This window comes from Patagioenas fasciata, chromosome 1 (genome assembly GCF_037038585.1).
Source record: "Patagioenas fasciata isolate bPatFas1 chromosome 1, bPatFas1.hap1, whole genome shotgun sequence".
Taxonomy (NCBI): domain Eukaryota; kingdom Metazoa; phylum Chordata; class Aves; order Columbiformes; family Columbidae; genus Patagioenas; species Patagioenas fasciata.
The window spans coordinates 208249255-208269914 of record NC_092520.1 but is presented as its reverse complement, the minus strand read 5'-3'; the positions used below and the strand labels follow the sequence as shown (position 1 = coordinate 208269914).

General features: G+C 45.8%; 1 protein-coding gene across 3 annotated transcripts in view; it reads left to right on the top strand.

The window, feature by feature from the left end:
* Positions 1–10903, top strand: part of CAMK1D (calcium/calmodulin dependent protein kinase ID) — a 236709-nt gene extending 225806 nt beyond the window's left edge. The window contains exon 11 of one of the 3 annotated variants that reach the window (XM_065836524.2): positions 6727–10903. In XM_065836524.2, coding sequence (XP_065692596.1) covers positions 6727–6728 — 2 coding nt within the window. In that variant the 3' untranslated portion in view covers positions 6729–10903. Of the gene's footprint in view, positions 1–2578 lie in introns of all 3 variants that reach the window. The other 2 variants (XM_071803518.1, XM_065836513.2) reach the window with 2 other exon arrangements.
* Positions 10904–20660: the final 9757 nt, after the last annotated feature.

Sequence of the window (20660 nt, the reverse complement as noted above, 5' to 3'; positions counted from 1 at the left end):
GCGGAAAAAAGCATCACTGTGCGCCTAGCACGCATCTTGCACCTGCAAATGCTTCCAGCCATGCGTTGGCAATGCAATGATGTAGAAAACCCCTTGCAGGGTAGAAATGTGCATTTATTTTGGTTCCCTCTGCAGCATGGCTGTGCTGAAGCCCAGTCAGGTCTGAGGGCATGCTTTGCTGTTAAATTGGTGGATGGTTATCTTCCATCCATCACGCTTTGCTGTTGAATTGGTGGATGGTTATCTTCCATCCATCTATCTGTTTGATTAGTCTTAAATGGTATTAAGTAATAGCCCTGAGTAGTCTGAATAGTAATGGAAAAACGTCTGTGAACAATAAGGGTGGGAAGAGAAGAAAATCTGTTTAACTGCTATAGAATCCAGCAGGTCCCGGTACAGAATCCGATGATATTTTGCAGCAATGGACAAGTCAGCCAGGATATGAAGGATAAACTCAGATGTGTTAAGACAGGTGATTTTTTTTTCTTGTCAGAAATATGAGGCAGAAAAGTATCAAAAGATTTCCAAGCATCCCAGGTCAAGTCCAGCTCACTAGACTATACAAAAGAGCTTCCTTTCCTCAAATAAATGAATTAAAGAGTTTGGAGACGCTGGAGCCCCGGAGAACCAGTGAGGAGAGCCAGCAGAAAGTGCAAGGAGTGACATTAAGAGGGAACTGCCATATCCAATGCACTCTACCAAATACCTCCCATTGGGAAAAAGAAAACCTGTGAGGTCTCTGTCCTGCGTCTTTCTTTCTCAACAGTTTTCCCTGGGGACAGATTTATCGCACGAGAAAGATCCCATGCAGCAAGTTACATGAAACAGCTGTGCCACCAGTACAAAACGCAATACTGCCTATTGCTATTAATAGACATCTAATGGGCTCTCCAAATAGTTTCAAATGCAGCAATTTCACATCATTGAAGACAATTAAATACAGCCTTTGCCTGAGAGTGGGTTATGTTAGAATGCATCCTAATGCTGTTCTCTGTTTTAGGGCAGAGTAGAGATGATGCATTACGCTGGATTATGGTACCTGTCAGGAGAGTCTAAGTGAATCAGTCAGGATTTCTCAAGTGTATTGGCCTGATTCTCAATCCATGCCTGGTTTATTCTGTTTAGACATGATTGGAATGGCTAGATTAATTACAACACCTAGATCTCTTTATTTTTAAGGTAACATATCAATTGCAGCATGAAGCCAAGATGTCAAATGTCGATACTGCTGGGAAATGGAATGTGACTGACTGTAGGTACAGCATAGTTATCCCTGAGATTGAAATTCCACCTTTAAGCATGGAGAAGGAGGTAAAAGTTGTAACAAGCATCAAAAAGATCCTGAGTAGTCAAGGGGCCATATCAAACTCCAGTTTGAGAATATATTAATATAGGTTTAATCTATTCTTTATTCACCAAGCTGGAAAAACGAACTGTATTTCTAATAATTCTGAGTCTGCATCTTGTCAGAACAAGGTGACTGTGCCAGGTCCTTGTTCAGCAGCTTTTCTTGCACCAGAGCTGCCTTTACACATCGGTGCCTACGGGGCTGCCAAACTGCATGGAGAGCTGCACATGCCAACAAAATCGAAGGATCTCCCTTGTGGGGTCTCAACAGCCACTGGGAGAGTGGTAGTTCATCCATGGAAAGCTCTGGCAAGGATATATTTTATTTCTCTTCATTAACGCTTTCCATAGAAACTGCTGACATTGTGCTGGAATAGCGAAATCTTGACTCTGTCATTCGAAATCCAGGCTACTTTGGGTTTTCAGGGGTTATGTTTTGGAGGGCTGTGCTTTTTAAATCTGTGGTGTCTACTTCTACCTCTATAAACAGTTTAATTTAGCTAAACCTCCTCTTTTTTCATTAAAAATATCTTTCAGAAGTCTTTGATTAGTTCAAAAGGAACTGCCCAGGAGAATTTTGGGTCTGGATACTCAACTTACATCAACCTACATCTCTTAGCTGGAAGTGCTGGAGACATATCAGCAAAACCTGGAGCGACATAAGCTGTTGCTAGAATGATGTCCAAGTCATACCATTCACATTCTCTCTAGGTTTACTGAAACTCACCAACAAATTTCACCCACTGTACTTTTTTATCAGTAGCTTTGCAGGATGCTTGGGGAAATTCTTTTAGTCCAGGTGCACAGTCTGTTCGTTTAGCTAGACGGCCATGATGAGAAGTTTAATCATCTTTAACATGCCCACGAGGAAAATTATTCTGAGCAAGTACAATGCTGGAGGGACTTTTGAATCCCAGAACTCTTTGTCTTCAATCCCAGAAATGTGAAATCAGTTTGCTTGAGCACATACCAAAGCCGGACATTTATTCGTTGCGACATGCATATGAAACTGCTGGTGGTGGTAGCAGGCAAATGGCCGTGGGCCAGGAGGGTAGAAGATACCCCATGGAGGTACCCAACCAACCCACCGCTGCGGGAAGAGCAGGAGCACCATCTCTAGCTGTTGTCCCCTCCGCTCTGTAGCGTGCTATGAAACAAACTCAGCTTTGCCCACATCCTCATCTCCAAAAAATACCCATTTCTAACTCTGTTTCTGGCTTTCCTTTTTTAGGTATGTCTCCATCCACCCTCTGTAGTTTTGTTTCATCTGCTTCTTCAGGCGTTTCTGCAGTAGGAGGGGACCGGAGACCCAGACCCACCACAGTGACCACAGTGCACACAGGGAGCAAGTGAGAGCCGGGCGGCGAGGAGCGGGCTGGGCTGGCAGGTCGCCTCTGCGCCGGCACACCCTGCGAAGGACTAGAAGAAAGAAGATTTTTTTATGGCCATATTTTATACTGCAATTCTGAAATGTTTCATTTATCACAAACTGCAATGACTCCAGGGGGAACGGATCTAACAGTCTCTGGTGCTGTACATATATATATATAAGTATATATATATATGTGAGTCTAGCAATGTTCTAACTAATGAACGCTCATTCTTTTCCCCAGTGATTTACTCTTTTCTCAGTGTAGGTAACAGTATATGTTGTATTTTTTTTTTCCATTAACTACAAACATCTCAACTGGATTATTTAAATAGAGATACTTTTCTGAGCATTATATATTTTTTTCTTTTAAAAAGTACTTCCAGTAATGTCCCTTCTTCCAGTTTGCTGGGGGATAGGCTATTTCTGTAGGTAGGAATTAACGTTAACTTTGCAACACAAGAGGATTTCAACGGCATGCCATTTCTCAGTCCGCAAATTGGACTGCAAGTCTGCCTGGCTTTAGCAGAGCTGTTACTGCTCAGATTAAGAAACTGCTGCTTTCCCTCCCTTCCTCCTCCTTGAAAGCCATGGCAAGAGTTAAATTGCCACCAGCTGGGAGTCAGTTCATCCTCAGCCGCATTCCTGCAGCGCTGGGGATCTGCAGCGCCCTTGTTTCAGAGGAGAAGCAGGTACACGGTGCCGACCAGAGCTGAGCAAACAAAATGACAGAGCACAGTCTCATCCTGCAGCTTTTCTCTCTTCTGAGTCGCTGTATGTTATGGGCAGAGCAGAAGAAAAGGAAGACGTGGAGCTGGGAGTCGTAGTTGTCCTCTGCCACCGACTCACAGCACTGCCCTTGAGCGGGACATTTCACTCACCAACCTCCTCCCAGCCGTGGGGCACATCCAGACGGAAGCTCTGTGCCAGAGGTGCTGAGCACCTGCATCTCCTGGGGGCTTTGCCTGATGTTGCTGATGCTCAGCATCCCCCAGAACAGCTGAAAGTATTAGAAACCAAATAGAAAAGTTTGGACCTTAATCTCTGCATGCCTGGGTTTCTCCCCCCGGGGAGAGGGGTGATGCTTGCACCCCTCTGTAAAGCACTGGCAGGTTCTTGGGTGGAAAGCGCATGATCTGGTGTCATGTTGCTCCGTCACGCTGAGGTCTGGAGGAGGGCTGTCCTGGAGCACTGAGCTGGGAAAGCAAAGCCTTGCCCAAAGGCACGTGCAGGGACAGTGGTGGCACTGCCTCCCCCAGAAGCTCCAGAAGAGGCCCCAAAACAGAGGCTGGACCAGCTCTGCTGGGAGGACAGGCTGAGAGAGTTGGGGTGTTCAGCTGGAGAACAGAAGGCTCCAGGGAGACCTTATTGTGGCCTTTCAGTGCTTAAAAGGGGCTACTAAGAAAGTTTGGGACAGACTTTTTAGCAGGGACTGTTGCAATAGGACAAGGGGTGATGGTTTTAAACTAAAGGAGGGGCGATTCAGACCAGACATGAGGAAGAATTTTTACACTGAGGGTGGTGAAACACCGTCCCAGGTTGCCCAGAGAGGTGGTGGATGCCCCATCCCTGGAGACATCCCAGGCCAGGCTGGACGGGGCTCTGAGCAACGTGATCTGGGTGAAGATGTCCCTGCTCATGGCAGGGGTGGCACTGGATGAGCTTTGAAGGTCCCTTCCAACCCAAACCATTCTATGATTCTATGAAAAGTAAACTCAGTTTCACCGTTATTTTATTGCTAAATGCATGCAATTCCCAGACTCTGTCATGGAACAGCCACCATGACTGTTGTGCAGCCATGCGTCCAAGCAGCTTGAAATAAGGAGGAGAGCAAATCTGCCTGGATTTGCTGAAGGAACCCAGGTTACTTCTACATCATTGTGAGCTGTAATTTTCCTTTGAGGAGGAGGAAAGTGAGGTGGGCAGCAGAGGCAGGCACCCTTCCCCGGCCCCTCTCAGCCTCTCACACCCAGACAGGTCCATCCTCAGCCAGAAGCACAAGCCATTCCCCTCAGCAATATTGCCATGCTTGTCTCATTTATCTTGCAGAAGAAATTGCGGAAAACGGTCACAGACATGGCTGAATGTATCAGACCATAGTGACTGTGCTGGGATAAGCCATAAGATACATATTTTTCATTGAGACTTCAAAATGCTCCTCCAGCTTCAGTCGGTTGGCTTCGACTGGAAGAGCCAGGATTTCATCCATCACATTTTGAGTGCTAAAAGCTAGAAAAACAGGTGGCACTGAGTGCTGACTCTGAAATAGCCTCTCGTTCGGTGGCACTTAAAGTTGATGCATCCGATAGATCTCTGGTTTCCTCGATATTAAGATGCTCCACATTTTTGGAGGGCTGTGGCACATCTGAGTGAGGCCCTGGGAGCCCCCAGTGCTCCCCACCGTGTTTCACAGCTGGTGTGGATGGTCACACAGAAAGGTTTCAACTTCTCCTTTTAGGAAAGATGCCAGATATTGGTATCTTGGGGGTTGGTAGCAAAACGCCTTATAAGTTCCCTGGTGAGGACTTCTGACTGAGATTTGGGCAGACCAAAGGGCAGGGCATCTCCTTGCTGCAAGTCACACTCCAGTCCCCATCCTCAGGCTGCTGTCACAGAATAGTCCTGCCCCACTGACAGAGAGTAGGAAGAGCTTTATCAGCATTTACCCTCGGAGCTCTTTAAATCTCGCTGCAAAGATAACAGGAAATGAGTATAACACAATTTAAGCTCATTCTAAGGTCACTTTATTTTTCCAGCCAAAGTAGTGAACCTTTAGTTTGGGAGATACTCCTATCCCAAGAAATTCAAGTTATTTTGAACCCCCGTAAGCTCAGCTGGCCCAATTCTGCTCCAGTTGCAGGGATGTAAATAGGCAGTCCCCCAGTTTGGAGTCAGTGGAGTTCCCCATGTTTACACGCGTGCAACCAAAAGAAGGATTTGGTTGGGGAATATTTTTGTCTGTGTACAGTTATTTCAAAGATTAGGGCTCGAACGTTTCCTTTTTGCCTTCTCATCTGAAGCCTGAGGTCTGGTTTGAACTTGATGCAGTTGCTGAGGCCACTAATCAAAATACGCATCCAAATGGCAAATGGATTTCCATCTGCAAAACAAAGAGCAGTGATGGGAGGAAAGGCAGACATGCTCTCCTGCAGCTGGGGGGTTTCTATACACTGGCTGCCCCTCCTTACTGGATGTTTCCTGTGTTTTTTGTTGAGCGGGTTATTATTTACTTCCGTGCTTGTAAGTAGGGTGATTTGGTTTCCTTCCTGCAAGTAATATTCTGCCATAGTTGTGTCACTTATCATAATTCTTTTTGGCTTGCTATCAACTGCTGGGATCTTAAGAAACAGAAGCACTTGAAAGCAGAATTGTTTCCTTCTGCTACAATTTTGGGTGGTGGGAAGCTCTTCTTTTCTATCAGTGAAACACAGCTGGAGACCTGACTGGTGTTCACCACATGCTTTGAGATCTCCCCTGTCATTGAGTCCTGAAGTATCTCTTGATTAAAACTTCCCCAGTGTAAGTCTGGGTAAATCTGTGAACTGGGCTGACTTAGCAGCACCCAGGGCAGATTTACAGAGGGGGCTGGAGCCGTTTGTCCCTCGGCAGCACAAGCCGGTATGGTGAACACTCCGGCATCACTGGAGATGTTCCAGTACTGTCGTGTGTCCTTCTCCTGCCCCAATCCTCCTCTGCTCAGCTGCAAACCCAGGAGTAAATACTGTGTGCATGTGGGGAAAGGGCTAGTAGCTCCTTTGTTCAAAACAAATTTCCAACAGGCCTTGCCATAAAGGAACAGGGCTCTGGGCTCTTTCCCAATGGACCGTCCTACTAAAAAATGTGTGACTTGCTCCTTTCATGAGGACTTCAGCCTGGACTCACCTGTCTGTTACCCTTTTCTGGTTTACTTTACTGGCACCGATGTGTTTTTCCTTTGTAACTTGTTTTCCTGAGCTCCTTCCCCTTCTTTTCCTTTGCTTGCAGCTTTGATTGTTGATTTTTACCTCCAGAGTCACAGAGGCCACCTCTGATGCCAACAGCAGTGCTCTTGCTGGGAAAACAAAACAATAAATCCAGAAAATCTCCAGCTGGCTCCTTAGCCTGCAGAAGAAGTTGTGAGGACAGGCTGCCCGTGAACTCTGCGAGCTGAAAGTCAGTACTGCAGTGGCCAGGGGCTTCCGTTGCTGATTTTTGCATGTGACTTCATTCCCAGAGCATCCTAACTTTCTGCTGGATCACCTCTTCCGCAGCACAAAGTGGTTATTGACCCTGCAACATGGCTAGTGGGGAGGTAGGAGTCTGGGAGAGCCTGGCAATGATGCTTTCCTGAGTCTGTGTTACCCTGCTGGTGATGTCTCTTCTGTCCTGGTTGCTGTTGTACAGGTACCATTAGAGTAGTGGGTGCAGGAAAAAAAAAAGGTAGGAATTTACCTATGCTTTGTGTGTCTGTTATGGTTGTGGTACTGAAATAAAACCAAGCGATGACAGAGGTTTGTTCCTGATATGAATCAAGCCACAAAAAGAAGTGTCAGCCCACTGGTAGGCATCTCCGTGTAGTTCTGCAGTAGGCATTAGATAGGAGTTTCTGCTGTGCATGTGCCCTGCGTGCCTCCGTGGTTATTGACAGCATTTTTTCTGTAACCAGCTCTCCTTATTCTGGGCTCCTGCATGGCCCTGAGGGACTTCAGGGTTTGTCCAAAGCTTTTCCCAGCCCTGGAAACCAATGCAGCCCCTAACCTCTGGCTTTTCTCCCCAAGTCCTCTGCAAACCAGAGCATGGGCCTCCAAGGCACCCAAGAAATGCAGCAGTAGCTGTTCCCAAGGCTGCTCCTTCCTTAAGCGTGATCCTGTTTTTAGTGAAACAAGCTCCCAAGGAAAGCCAGATAGCTTTTACTTATTGGTGAGCAGGGAGAATATTGTCCTTCGACATTAAATTGGCATTAATTAGATCAAATACAGGGAAACCTGGGCTAGTATTTCCCCTGTGGGACCAGCTCCAGCCATGAGCAGCGCCACATAAAAACACCAGATTGACTTTGCCAATAAGATCGTGCAGTTGTAGCATGTTGGTTTTGCTCTTTCCAAAGAATCAGGTGATTCATCTGCTGGCAAAATAACAGTCTGGAGACTGAGCCCCGGGTACGGAATTACCATCCTTTTGGCATATGGAATTTTCCATTTAATGGGATTACTTACATTCTTGCTCCCATGCGTATTTATCCATCTGCACTGGGGCTTGAATGCATCCCACAAATTATTCATGGGGCGGAAGTGTTACCTTCATTATCATGCTTATTTGCACCACAAACTTGATGCTAAGAGTTACACTCATTCTAGCAAAAAGCAGAAACACACGCAGAGACGACAGTATCCAAGGAAAACAGCATCAAACCCAAGCACGGAGGATTAGTTGGCAAATCACTGTGAGCAATGGCTGAGTGAGGAAACAGCAACCTGCTCACAAAGTTGCACAGAGTTCCCCCAGGCAAATTCCAGATTTCTTGCCCAGCAGCAAGTTTTACACAATCCCTTGTGTTTTTCCCCACATCCCTGCAGCTGGGTTCTGCCTTCTCATCCTGTGTGCTGGGGTGGTTGGGTCTCTGTGACACACACACACGTGTGTGTGTGTGTGTGTTGTGGCCCCAAGGATGACAGATCCCACTGGTAGGAGATCAGGAGTTGGTTCACATTTTCTGGTCCTACTTCGCACGGTTGGGGCAAAGCTGGGTAAATAGTGTTTGTGACAGAGGATGAAGGCTCTTTGTCCCAGGCTCTGGTTTTGCAGACACCTTTCCCCACCATGAACCATGTCACTTATCTGTCCAGACAGCTTTTCTTTTTCCTCCTCTTCATAAATGATAAGGTCAGAAGAGCAGGTCTTATGTTTTTTCCATACTCCAGAGTGGAATCAGGGCATGTACACCCACAAGCGTTGTGAAAAAACACTGCTAAACTAATGATGACATCAGATGTCCAATAAATGCATGATACTGCACTGCATGTATTAAACTGCTGTTCACTGTTTCTGTATTTCCCAAGCCTTTTCTTTATGCACATTCAACCCAACCTTTTCTCCGAGGAGTTTACTTCTACGTTTTGCTTTTAAGTGACTCAATGTATCTGTAACTCCAAATCAATCATGAAGTTCGAGTAAATGCAAAAGCTGATGTTTTGTAAACAAGATACTGCAAAGCCTGGTAATGTATTTTGTCTTTCTGTTGAATGCTCTGCATTATGGACAGGAAGAGTCGCCATGCAGAGCAGCTTCAGACTATGCAGCAGTCATGTACACATCTAGAAACAGGGAGTCAGGGAGGGGATGGTCCCTTTTTTAACACAATACTTAAAAATTTGATCCACGTAAATTCATTCCCTGGGTTGCTAATGCTCAGGAGTACCAAGAAACATGTTGGTCTGTTTCTTCATTTTTTCTTTTTTGTTTTGGTTTGGTTTTCATGGTCAAAATTTAGACTGGTTCACTCAATTCTTAGGATTTTTCTCTTCCTACAGGATATTTCTTTCTCACCTGTTGCAGAACGAGCTGCATTTTGGGGACCAAGATGCTGTGATTATTTGCCTGCAGCAAACAGGGCAGAGAGTTGAGCTAATTATCCCATCCTTTCCAAAGCATCACCACCTAAATCCTGGCATTTAACCTTGAGTGCCCATGTAATACAACCATTTATCCATGGAAATGTTTGGTGTGGCACTTTTCACATGGAAATCATGACCTTGCCTTGTCTTCTGGTAATCATTGGTCCATTTTCCTTTGTGCTGGTCTTTCTAAGGCAGGGCCCAGGATGGCCACATGTTAGTTTTGGTACTTCTGGCCCAGTCCTCTTGTGGGCATCGAGGCATTGGCCCCAGCTCCTGGCTGGTTGCTGTGATAGTGTGGAAGATGCTCAAGTTCCCAGTACTCAAAGCAGAGTCATATGAAGGATGGGACATCACTCTGGGCTCCTGGCAAGGCCATGAAAGGCAGTGGGGCTGGAGGGAAAGCACCACGCTGGTGGTGGAGGGAGCAAGGATCAGTCCTTGGAAATTACACAAGACACTGTTCCGTGGTGTCTGAATCGTAGAATAATTTTGGTTGGAAGAAACCCTCAAGATCATCGAGTCCAACCATTAACTGGCACTAAACCGTGTCCCTAAGAACCTCATCTACGCGTCTTTTAAACACCTCCAGGGATGGTGACTCCATCACTTCCCTGGGCAGCCTGCAGCAAGAGGTGTTGAGCCCACCGTCAAGGCTGGTGCTCAGCCAGGATGCTGTGCCGTTGCTGAAGGACTACATGACAACACAGAAAAAGCATCATTAATAGCAGTTGTAAATCAGTCTGAGTTCGGATTGCTGAGGCAGCACAAGGTGCAAAGCTTCATGAGGAGGTGGATGTGCGCTGTGGTTCCTGGTGGGTGGGAGCTCCTAGGAGGTGGTCAGGGTAGCTCCAAGCTTTTCCATCTCTCATCTGCATGCCCTGAGCCCAGCATGGCATCACATGTGCTATGTCTTACTAGATCAAACTGTAGCATGACCCTCAAGGTGAAGAGCAGGGAAGGTTGTAGCTCAGTGAGAGATATGGTGTGACTCAAATTTCTGGTCAACATGATGTCAGCATCCTGTTGTACAATGGCCTCTAGTTGAGAAACAGCATTTTGGTGAGTTTGGGCATTTTATTTTAGATAGGTGTTTTATTTGGGTCAGCAAACAATGAAAAAAACCCCGCAGTCTGCCCAGACTGGTAACTCCCCAAATATCCCCAACTGCAAAACATCTCTCGGTTGACTTTCAACGAAAATGCAAGCATGTTTTCTACAAAGGCTTAAATCTTAAGGAATGTCAGTGTGCCTAATATTGCAGGTCTTGTGATTGATATGAGTTCATAACAGCATCCGTGTCCAAACAGAGGGGAGAATGTGTATTTACTCCATGCATGTATTAAGGCATCGCAAAAGTTTTATCTGCGTAATGAGTTTGCAATACTGCAAATTGTTAATGGGGCTATGTCGCAAGTGGTTCTCTGCCTTGACAATCATGTATACATATCGAGATTTCTATCATAATGACAATTTAAAGGGATGACTAATTGTTTTCCTCCAATAAATCCAATTAAATCACCCTGCTGTGATGTCTGATGTTTTTTAGTGCATGAGTCTCTACCCATGTGCAATAAAGGGAGTGAATAATTTCTGTGGCTATTCCATTCTGTTTTGTGCAATAATGTCTGTTTATGTCCCAAAGGAGGTTAGTGAGATTTTTTTTCCTCCTCAATTGACTCCATAGGGAAATGGATAAAAAGGATGATTTGTCCTTCAGGTGTTTCCTAAAGCTGCTTTTGGAATTGCTGTTGAGTGTCAACATAAGTAGAGATGGATGTCTGCTGGGCATTGAGAATATCTGTGTGGGGCTGGGGAAAGGAGATGTGTTTGGTGGAGATTGCTGTACCTTTGAGCCGGTCCTGGTGACTTACACAGCCTGTGGTGGGAATTGGGAAAGAAGATGGGATTTTTGGTGTTTCCAAGTCCTTCTACAGTCAGCAGTGGGCTCCAAAGGCTGTTGCGTGCACTCCATCGCTGGCTTCCTTTTCCTCCAGACCACGTTCCTGGTGTGTTTTATCACTCGCCTTTTAATTTTTTCCCTCTTATTCCTAATTTTCCCCAGTTTTATTTCTGCTTTTCTGGCTTTCGCTCACTGGCACACAAGAATTCCTTCCCTTTTGAAAATGGCTGGCAAAATCACTGCACTCAGATGAGCGTTGCTGGGCACCCAGCAGGGATCTGGGCCCATGCTTGGGGTTAAAGCCAGGTGGTTTTAGACATCTGGTTCACTAACAGGCCTGCAACAAACAGCAGTGATAGTGGTCAACCCATAGCAGTATAAAGAGAAATACAAATTACTTAAATACCTTTAATATTGTGAATGAAGAAACCACTACCAGAACCAGAATCTGATTACTAGTGCAATGCCGTGGTACCCAACTGTGTCCACAGAACTAGGATTAAATGCTGGGCCATCCCAGGAGAGATGAGATGACCTCCCATTTGTGCTCTGCCAAAGCACATCCATGGGAAGGTACATCTTTGGAAAAGTATTTCCATGTGCAAAACCACTGACAGAGAGTGGGTTGGAGGAGGAATGTGACACTGAGGCACAGACAGATGATTTGCAGTGCCAGGAGGAGTAAAAGATCCCATAGAAAGACTCCACGGTCTTTCCATATGACACAAGCCTGAACTATGACCAGCTCTTCATATTTGGGACCACATTCCCACCTGTGTGAGTTGGCTCTTCCAGTTTGGCTAAAATTCTGCACACTTACTTTAGTTGAAGTTCTATCCCACATTTTGCCATGGATGAAAGTCTCGGTCAGGAAAACCTTCTCATGTCTTAGTTTAAAAATCATGGGTTTCTCTGTAGGCTTAATAGTCATCCAGTGTGTACTAAGCTTCTCCCAGCTCCCAGTGAGATGGGACAAGGGTGGTGAAACACTGTCCCAGGTTGCTCAGAGAGGTGGTGGATGCCTCATCCCTGGAGACATCCCAGGCCAGGCTGGACGGGGATCTGAGCAACCTGATCTGGGTGAAGATGTCCCTGCTCATGGCAGGGGTGGGACTGGATGAGCTTTGAAATTCCCTTCAAACCCAAACTATTCTATGATTCTATCGCCACAGGATCACTGAAATCTTGATGGTAATAAGGTAGGCTCTTGATGTCATGTCAGTATTCACTTGATTTGTGTGCATTTTCTTCACTGTTAGGGTCTCAGCAACAAAGTCTTGGCTGTTTGAAACAAATGAGATAGAATGTCGGTACAGAGAAACCAAAGGGACAAGACCAAGATGTGGCTATAGAAAATATTATCCTTGCAACCTTGCCAAGATCCACAGCCATGTTTGCGCTGGAGGGAAGGGAACCGTCCTTATTTTGAAGGCTTTCAGAGTGCTGGTATGCACTGCGTGTTTGGCTTATGCCATACATCAGCCTTTCTTCATGTTATACCAAGCCCATTTCTCAGCTCCTTTGCTCTTCAGCACTGTCCCTCAGCAGAACCAGAGCTCAAATGGCCATCGCTAGGCTATGGCAAACCCTTCTTTTGCAGTCAAGAGTTTTGTATGAGTGATAATCTGTCAAAGCAGAGCACATGCATGTGCACAACATCAAAGACTATCCAACCTGAACGAGGATAGAGCTCCTGTGGTTCAGGGCCCCCATGGCCAGGTGATGCTGAGGAGGAGACATTCTGCACAGGGCTGTCAGCCACAGCACTTGTTTCCTTGCAGCAGAGACAGTCCTACCCTTTCTCTGCTTATGCCAACACTGAATTTCATCTTTGAGGCCCACCTACCTCCCAGCTTGTCTGTGCATCCACAAAACCATATCTTCAGGTATGGGAGTGTGAGGATACCTTTGGGGACTCCATCAGTAGAGGACATTGGCCCCAGAGCAATCCCAGGACACCGTAAGCTGCCATATGGACAAGGGCATATGTTGTTCTTATCATATTACACTTCCTCTCAGCTGTGGACATCCCTCAGGGAGAAGGTCCACCTTCATCCCTCTGGGTACATGCCCTGCCCAGTACATCTGAGTCCCTGTTTTGGTGGAGCCTCTCAACAATGCTGAATTATTGTGATGATCACCATTTTTTATAACTGTGGAGGTGGGGAAGTAGGACCATCTGTATCAGCACTGCAAGTATTCAATTGAGTATTTCCAGATTGTTTGGCGTTTGGGCTTTCTGGATTACACTGGGATAAATGCCTGACTTCTAAGCTCTGTTTACTTATCCTGAAATCAAGCTTCTTTTCTTTTTTCATCTTTAGGTTTTTTCTTTTTATAACTGCATAAAAAATCTCAAACAAACACTTTGTTTTGTTGAAGACCAGGTGGGCAGGTACCCTCCATACCGAAGAGTCGCATGTCACATTAATAGCAGAACTACTTCAAGTTTGCATTTGCTCAAAGTAGTAGCATCTGAAATACAACTTTCAACCACAGTCTCTGATCTACCACTGCTCAGTGTAGCACCTAAGTGGATCAGATCCCTGATCCACCACGGGGAAACCTGTGGCACTGAAGATATAATCATGGTGAACACATACGGAACTTCAATGGGAGTTGATGGATAAACTGCTGTTCTCAGCAGATAGAACACAGGTACACGATGGACACACACTGGAGTTGTAATATATGTCATGCAATGCAATATGATATCACATAATATTATTTATGGTATTATACTATACAGTACTGTTGTACTACATTGTACTATATTATATTATATTATATTATTTTAATATCTCTGCCAGACCAAACCAGAGAGCAGTGTAAGGAAAAGCGACCTGGGGGTCCTGGTGGACAGCAGGATGATCATGAGCCAGCACTGGGCCCTTGTGGCCAGGAAGGCCAATGGTACCTGGGTTGTATTAGAAGGGGGTGGTCAGTAGGTCAGAGAGGTTCTCCTGCCCCTCTACTCTGCCCTGGTGAGACCACACCTGGAATATTGTGTCCAGTTCTGGGCCCCTCAGTTCCAGAAGGACAGGGAACTGCAGGAGAGAGTCCAGCGCAGGGCAACCAAGATGCTGAAGGGAGTGGAGCATCTCCTGTGTGAGGAAAGGCTGAGGGAGCTGGGGCTTTTTAGCTTAGAGAAGAGGAGACTGAGGGGTGACCTCATTAATGTTTATAAATATGTAAAGGGTGAGTGTCAGGAGGATGGAGCCAGGCTCTTCTCAGTGACAACCAGCAGTAGGACAAGGGGTAATGGGTACAAACTGGAACACAAGAGGTTCCATTTAAATTTGAGAAGAAACTTCTCAGTGAGGGTGCCAGAGCCTGGCCCAGGCTGCCCAGGGGGGTTGTGGAGTCTCCTTCTCTGCAGACATTCAAACCCGCCTGGACACCTTCCTGTGTAACCTCAGCTGGGTGTTCCTGCTCTGGAAGGGGGATTGGACTGGATGAGATCCCTTCCAATCCCTGACATTTTGTGATTCTGTGAAATCAGAGGGACAACATGGCATAAATTGAAGATTTCTGAACTAGGCTACTGTGCTTTTTCAATACTCCAATGATAGGACTTTATTGTGTGTTTGGAGTGTGGAACAAAGAAGGAGAACAAGCTTTCAGGCACTTTTTGATCACGATCTCCGAAGAGGGAATTGATCAGGCCAGGGCTGAAGTTCAAACAATGATTAGCTTCACTGCCACCAAACATGTCACCATCGGAGTCCACTGTTGAGTCAACTGTTGATGACCTTGGAGGCTCATGTTGGGAGACTTCAGCTCCTCTTCTCTCCTTAAGTATCTGTAGTACTTATATGCTCATTTCTAATATGCTTTGCCAGGACCTGAAGACAGGACCACAGAATGGTTGATGTTGGAAGGGACCTCTTGGAGGTCATCTGGTCCAACTGCCCTGCTCAACAAGCAGGGTCACCTAAATCAGGTTTCCCAGGACCATGTCCAGGGGGCTTTTGAATATCTCCAAGGACTGACACGCCACAACCTCTCTGGTCATGGGCTGCAACAGGCTGCAGCACTGACTGAGCCTTTGTGAAGAAGTCCAGATAATGTGCAAGTTAGTTGAAGATCCCAAGGAGCAAAAAAGCAACTCAGATTTTGCTTTCAAGCTTCATGCTTTGTTTTGCTTCTTTATTTTCATGGATAAAATGAACTTATGTGCAAATATATTTATAAGGTTGGTAGTCTAAATACTTTCCTGAAGAACAACTTGCTGTATGCTGGCTAGAGGATCATTTAGGGTAGAAAAGTCACTTTACGCATTAGGTGCCATGTGCTTGAGTTGAAGTCTATGGACAGAACCAACTGCTGAGCAGTTCCACTGGAAGAAAGACAAAGACCTTCAGGAAAGAGCCAGAAGCTGTGGCTAAGAAGCACTTGCTAACAGGACACCTGGGGGCTTTACTTATCTGTGCAAAGGAGGTGATGACAGGCCAATGAGATGGTTTAGCTCCAAATCTGGCTGAACAGTTGGGCAGGGTCCTGACACCTGTGCCTGGAATTCACCATGCCCAGGGCTACATACGACCACTGCATGGAAGGAAGGGATGTTTTGCTGTGTGCCCAGGAGATATTCCCCAGCAGGCTGAGGGACCTGTACCAGGCAGTGCCCATCCCCATTAAGCTGGTTGTAATAAGATGAGCTGGGGATCTCGATTGGAAAATATTTCATTCTTTAAATTCTCCTGTGGCAATGTTAATACAGTAATTTTGTTTAGCATCAGCCTCATAACTCATTTTGATTATCTATGGCCTTATGGTGGTGATTTAAACCTACTGATTTATTGATTCAGTCTTAATCGGGTCCTGAACTGGGTCATTGCATCATTCTATCTTTAATTGCTTTAATGAAAGTCTAGCAAATTAGACTGGTAATATGATTGCTTAGAGGGATATTTGCCTGTTCATGCTTCTTAATGAAATCCATAAAAAGTGAAAAAAGGAATGAGCTTATCCTACTAAATTGCCACTTGTATCATGGAGTCTGAGTGAAACCTGGAAAATCAATCTGTATTATCCCTGGTTCTTCTTCCAAAAACATGTCTTCAGAAAGAGAAAGCTTAGCACATAGCAAACATCCCCATAGAAGAGAAACTGGTGGAAGAAAATAGTAAATGGGTTCCAGTTCCCACTTCTCAGACATTGACTTTGCATGCAAATAATTTATGAGAAGACCTCAAAACCTACTTATATCCCAAAAGTGAACTTCTGCTCAGTTGCTAGAGCACACCCTGAGAATCCCTCCTGTTCTGGCAGCCTGAAGCTCTGTGTTTTTTGAGGCCTTTCATCATGTCCCATAAAGTTTGTCTCCTTTCCTGGCAGCTTCATGCCTACATGAACATTTTAGGCAGAGGACTCAGCAGTACCTGTGAGAAGGACCTTTTTCCTCCTACTGTCTGTCGTGACATCCACGAGAAGCAGCCTTGGCCATCATGGCTGCTTTCCATCACCACTGGGCACTGCCTGTACCCTGCACATGTCCTTCCCACCTCTTCCCCACTGGATTTCCAGCAAGGCTGCTGCATCTGCAAGACATTTTCTACCCACTGGGCTAATGAGCTTTGTGTTGCCAAAGCTGCTTGTAACTTCTTAATGTCCCCCTGCTTTAGGGCTGGAAATATGCTGCTTCCTCCCACTGCTTGCCCATCAGTGAAGACCATACACCGTGTCTCACTTGACCCTGGCTCCTGCTGCAGGGAAAATATCATTACTTATCAGCAGTGCGAACCCCCACCACCACCCCTGCTGATACACCCCAAAGCCTATTTCTATAAAGAATACAAAGAATCTGCTTCGAAGATAAAGTTATGAAACCCAAGAAAATCTGCAATCAATTAAAAACTACAAGAATTAAGCACACAGAATATGAAGAACACAAAGTTCAGATCAGCTTGATCCCCAGCGTGACAATGCATTTTATTTTATCCCTTTAGCAAAACAGGGATTTTTGTCTCCACATGGGCTGTAGCAGTTCGGCTGGAAAGCTTCCATTGTCTTTAATTAAAACAGTGTGACTACATTTTCCTTTCTCCCGCCTGTTTAGCCCTTGAGTCAGTGCACAGAACCAGGAACTTTGTCATGGTTGCTCTGAGTACAGCACTAACCTCGCTCCACTGACCAGGGACCAATCTGGGTCTGCAGTAACCTGTCCCTGGGCTGCCCACAGCTCTATCTGCAGTGCCATGCATTCTTACGTGATGCCGTAGAAGTCAGCTGTCCCAAGCTGAATTCACGATATGCATTTTAGGTTAGTCGCAGCTGGTAGAAGAAAGCCTCCTACTAGGTTAGCCCACTAGATGAGAAGGAGATACGTCATATTTGCAAAGCCAACACAACATATAGTGTTTTAGTTTGGCCTGGAAGATCACAGAATTATAGAATCATTTTGGACCCAAGATCATTGAGTCCAACCATTAACCCAACACTGGCACTAAACCGTGTCCCTAAGAACCTCATCTGTGCATCTTCTAAACACCTCCAGGGATGGTGACTCAAACATTGCCCTGAACAGCCTTTTCTAGTTCTTGACAACCCTTTCTGTGAAGAAAATCTTCCTAATACCCAATCTAAACCTCTCCTGGCCCAACTTGAGGTCATTTCCTCCCGTCCTGTTACTTGGGAGAAGAGACCAGTCCCCTCCATGCTCCAAGCTCCTTTCAGGCAGTTCAGAGATCAGAAGGTCTCCCCTCAGCTCCTGTTCTCCAGGCTGAACCTGCCAGGTTCCTCAGCCACTCCCATCACACTTGTGCTCCAGACCCTTCACCAGCTCCATTCTCTTCTCTGAACTTGCTCCAACACCTTAAGGTCTTTCTTGTAATGAGGGGCTCAAAACTGGTCACAGGATTTGAGGTGCAGCCTCACCAGTGCTGAGATCACTGCCCTGGTCCTTCTGGTCCATAATACGAAGTGGACCAGACTTGTGTCCACTGCAGGATAGCGTCATATTTGCTGCCTTTGTGTGACGGATTTTGTGCCTTGCTGAATGTGTTTTGGGAACTGTGTAAACAAATGAGGAGAGGGTGAACTTACTTTTGCTCTCTGACTGCAATAGCTGGTAGTTGAGACAATGTGCTGGCTTTTCATAGCAAACAGCATCTATGTCAGCTGTGTTTGTTGTGTAAGTCATCTATAGCTGTAAGGCTGGACTTGCATGATTGCACTCAGAATGATGGGGTTGGGCAATAGGTGTCTGAGGTCTTGGGCAGTTGCCTATTGCCTGGCATCCTGGGGCCAGTGTCACAGAGGCAACCCCAAAGTCAGTTTAGGCAGGCAACAAGTTTTATTCTAACCAGAGCTGTAAAACAGAAACCAACTTCAAACAGGGTTTATCCAAAATTATTCAGCACTCCGATAACATTATACAAAACAGGTTTGGATGCTGGTTAGGACTTCAATTACTACACAACTGACTCAAGCTCAAGGGGATCAGATCCCAAAACTCTGGAGTGATGACTCTAAATGCACATCTTCCCACTCTGTGTCAAAGTGAGGACTCTCAAGGGCATCCAAATCACTTACCAGGTTGATAAGGTGTCTCAGTCACCAAGGAATGTTCCTTAGATGATGGTCTAAGGACAAGAGTCTTCATCTGCAGACCCACTGCTCCGAGGAAAACCAACACCATGGAAGTGGCCAGCAGCTCCATTTATACCCTCGTTGAATCTGAGCTGTGGTCATTTATGGTAGTTGTTCAGAAACTTCTCTCAACCAAGGCATTTCGTTGGTCAAAGGCCCTGTCTGTCAATCAAGGGGAGTGAGCATGACCATAGTCATAAGTTAATGTTTGGACTCGATGATATTAAGGGTGTCTTCCAGCCAAAATGATTCTATGATTTTATGATAGTGGTCCATCAGACTAGAAGTTTCTGTTGGTCTGGGGTGGGGAGAGAGTTCATCCGTCACAGGGATATGTGGAAATTGCTCCCCAGACACCCTGGTCCCGGATGACCTACGTGTCTGCAAAGAGAACAGCCCCTGCACCCAGCATAAGGTTCCATAGGTCCATATCAAACCACTATCAATGTATTACCTCCTCCTTAGGCTCACCTGTGTGATTGCACAGGGGCTGTGAAGGCTCCCGGCAGATGACAAACACCTCATTAGTGATGCTGATGTCTTCTCCCTCAGGCTGTTTCTCAACGGGTTGGGTAATTGTTGTCTATGCTTGTCCAACATATCCTGAGTATAGATACCTGCTGAAGCATTCACGCCTGTTGCAGCACGTCAATGTATGTTATCCTCCAGGTCTGGCACCTTCAGGATTTTCATCTCAATATGTGCATTCACCTGAGACCTGCCAGTCCTGGGCTTGGTTGCTGCTCATTCCTTTTAATTTTAAATTGCTCTTGGATAAAAACACAAGTTGAGCACCTGAATCCAGCTTTGGCGTGAAGGCTTCCCCCTGCTTTAGGCAGTGTTGGTGGAGGGACCTTTCCCAGCCTGGGGCTTCAGCCACAGCTGACAGCTTGGTGAGAAGGATGGGTGCTGACGAGGGTGTTAAACCATGGTTTCTAACTTCCCGTGGTCTATGTGTGCATAATCATGTGCTAAACTGTGTATTAGGTCATATATTAAAACCAGACACTGTCACCAAGACAGCAGTACTGGTTAGCTACAACTTAGTGATTTTTAAAAAATACCCACATTGTTATCATTTTTGTTAGAAATTATTTTACTAATACTGATTTTAATTTTGTTTCATTATTGTTCATATTTTTATTGTTATTATTATTCTACTTTTATTTAATATTATTTATTTAGTGGTTTATTTCCTCAGGTACCCACTGAAATAAAGGAACTCTCATGCCACAGGGACAGAATAGAACAGGAGCTAGGTGAGGGTTCCCAGTGTTGCAGGTTCACAGGCATGGAAAACAGCTTTTGTTCTCCTAGATCTCAGTGGACATGAGGCCAAGACCATTGGATTAGAGCTACAAAGATGATGAGGGGTCTGGACCATCTTTCTTATGAGGAAAGACTGAGTCTGTTCAGCCTGGAGAAGAGAAGCTGAGAGGGGATCTCATCAATGTTTATAAATATCTTGAGGGTGGGTGTCAAGAGGGTGGACCAGACTCTCTTCAGTGGTGTCCAACAATAGAATGAGAAACAATGGGCACAGACTGACGCACAGGAGGTTCCATCTGAATATGAGGAGAAACTTCTTTACTCTGAGGTGCCAGAGCCCTGGACCAGGCTGCCCAGAGAGGCTGTGGAGTCTCCTTCCCTGCAGACATTCAAACCCGCCTGGACACATTCCTGTGTGATCTGCTCTGGTGAACCTGCTTTAGCAGGTGGGTTGGACTGGATTTCTCCAGAGGTCACTTCCAACCCCAACCGTCCAGTGATTTTGATGGGACTCTTTGTCTTGGAGCAATTCCAGATCAGTGGTGCTTTTTCCTTCCCATAGGGTGAGACACCAAGTGTGCAGCCA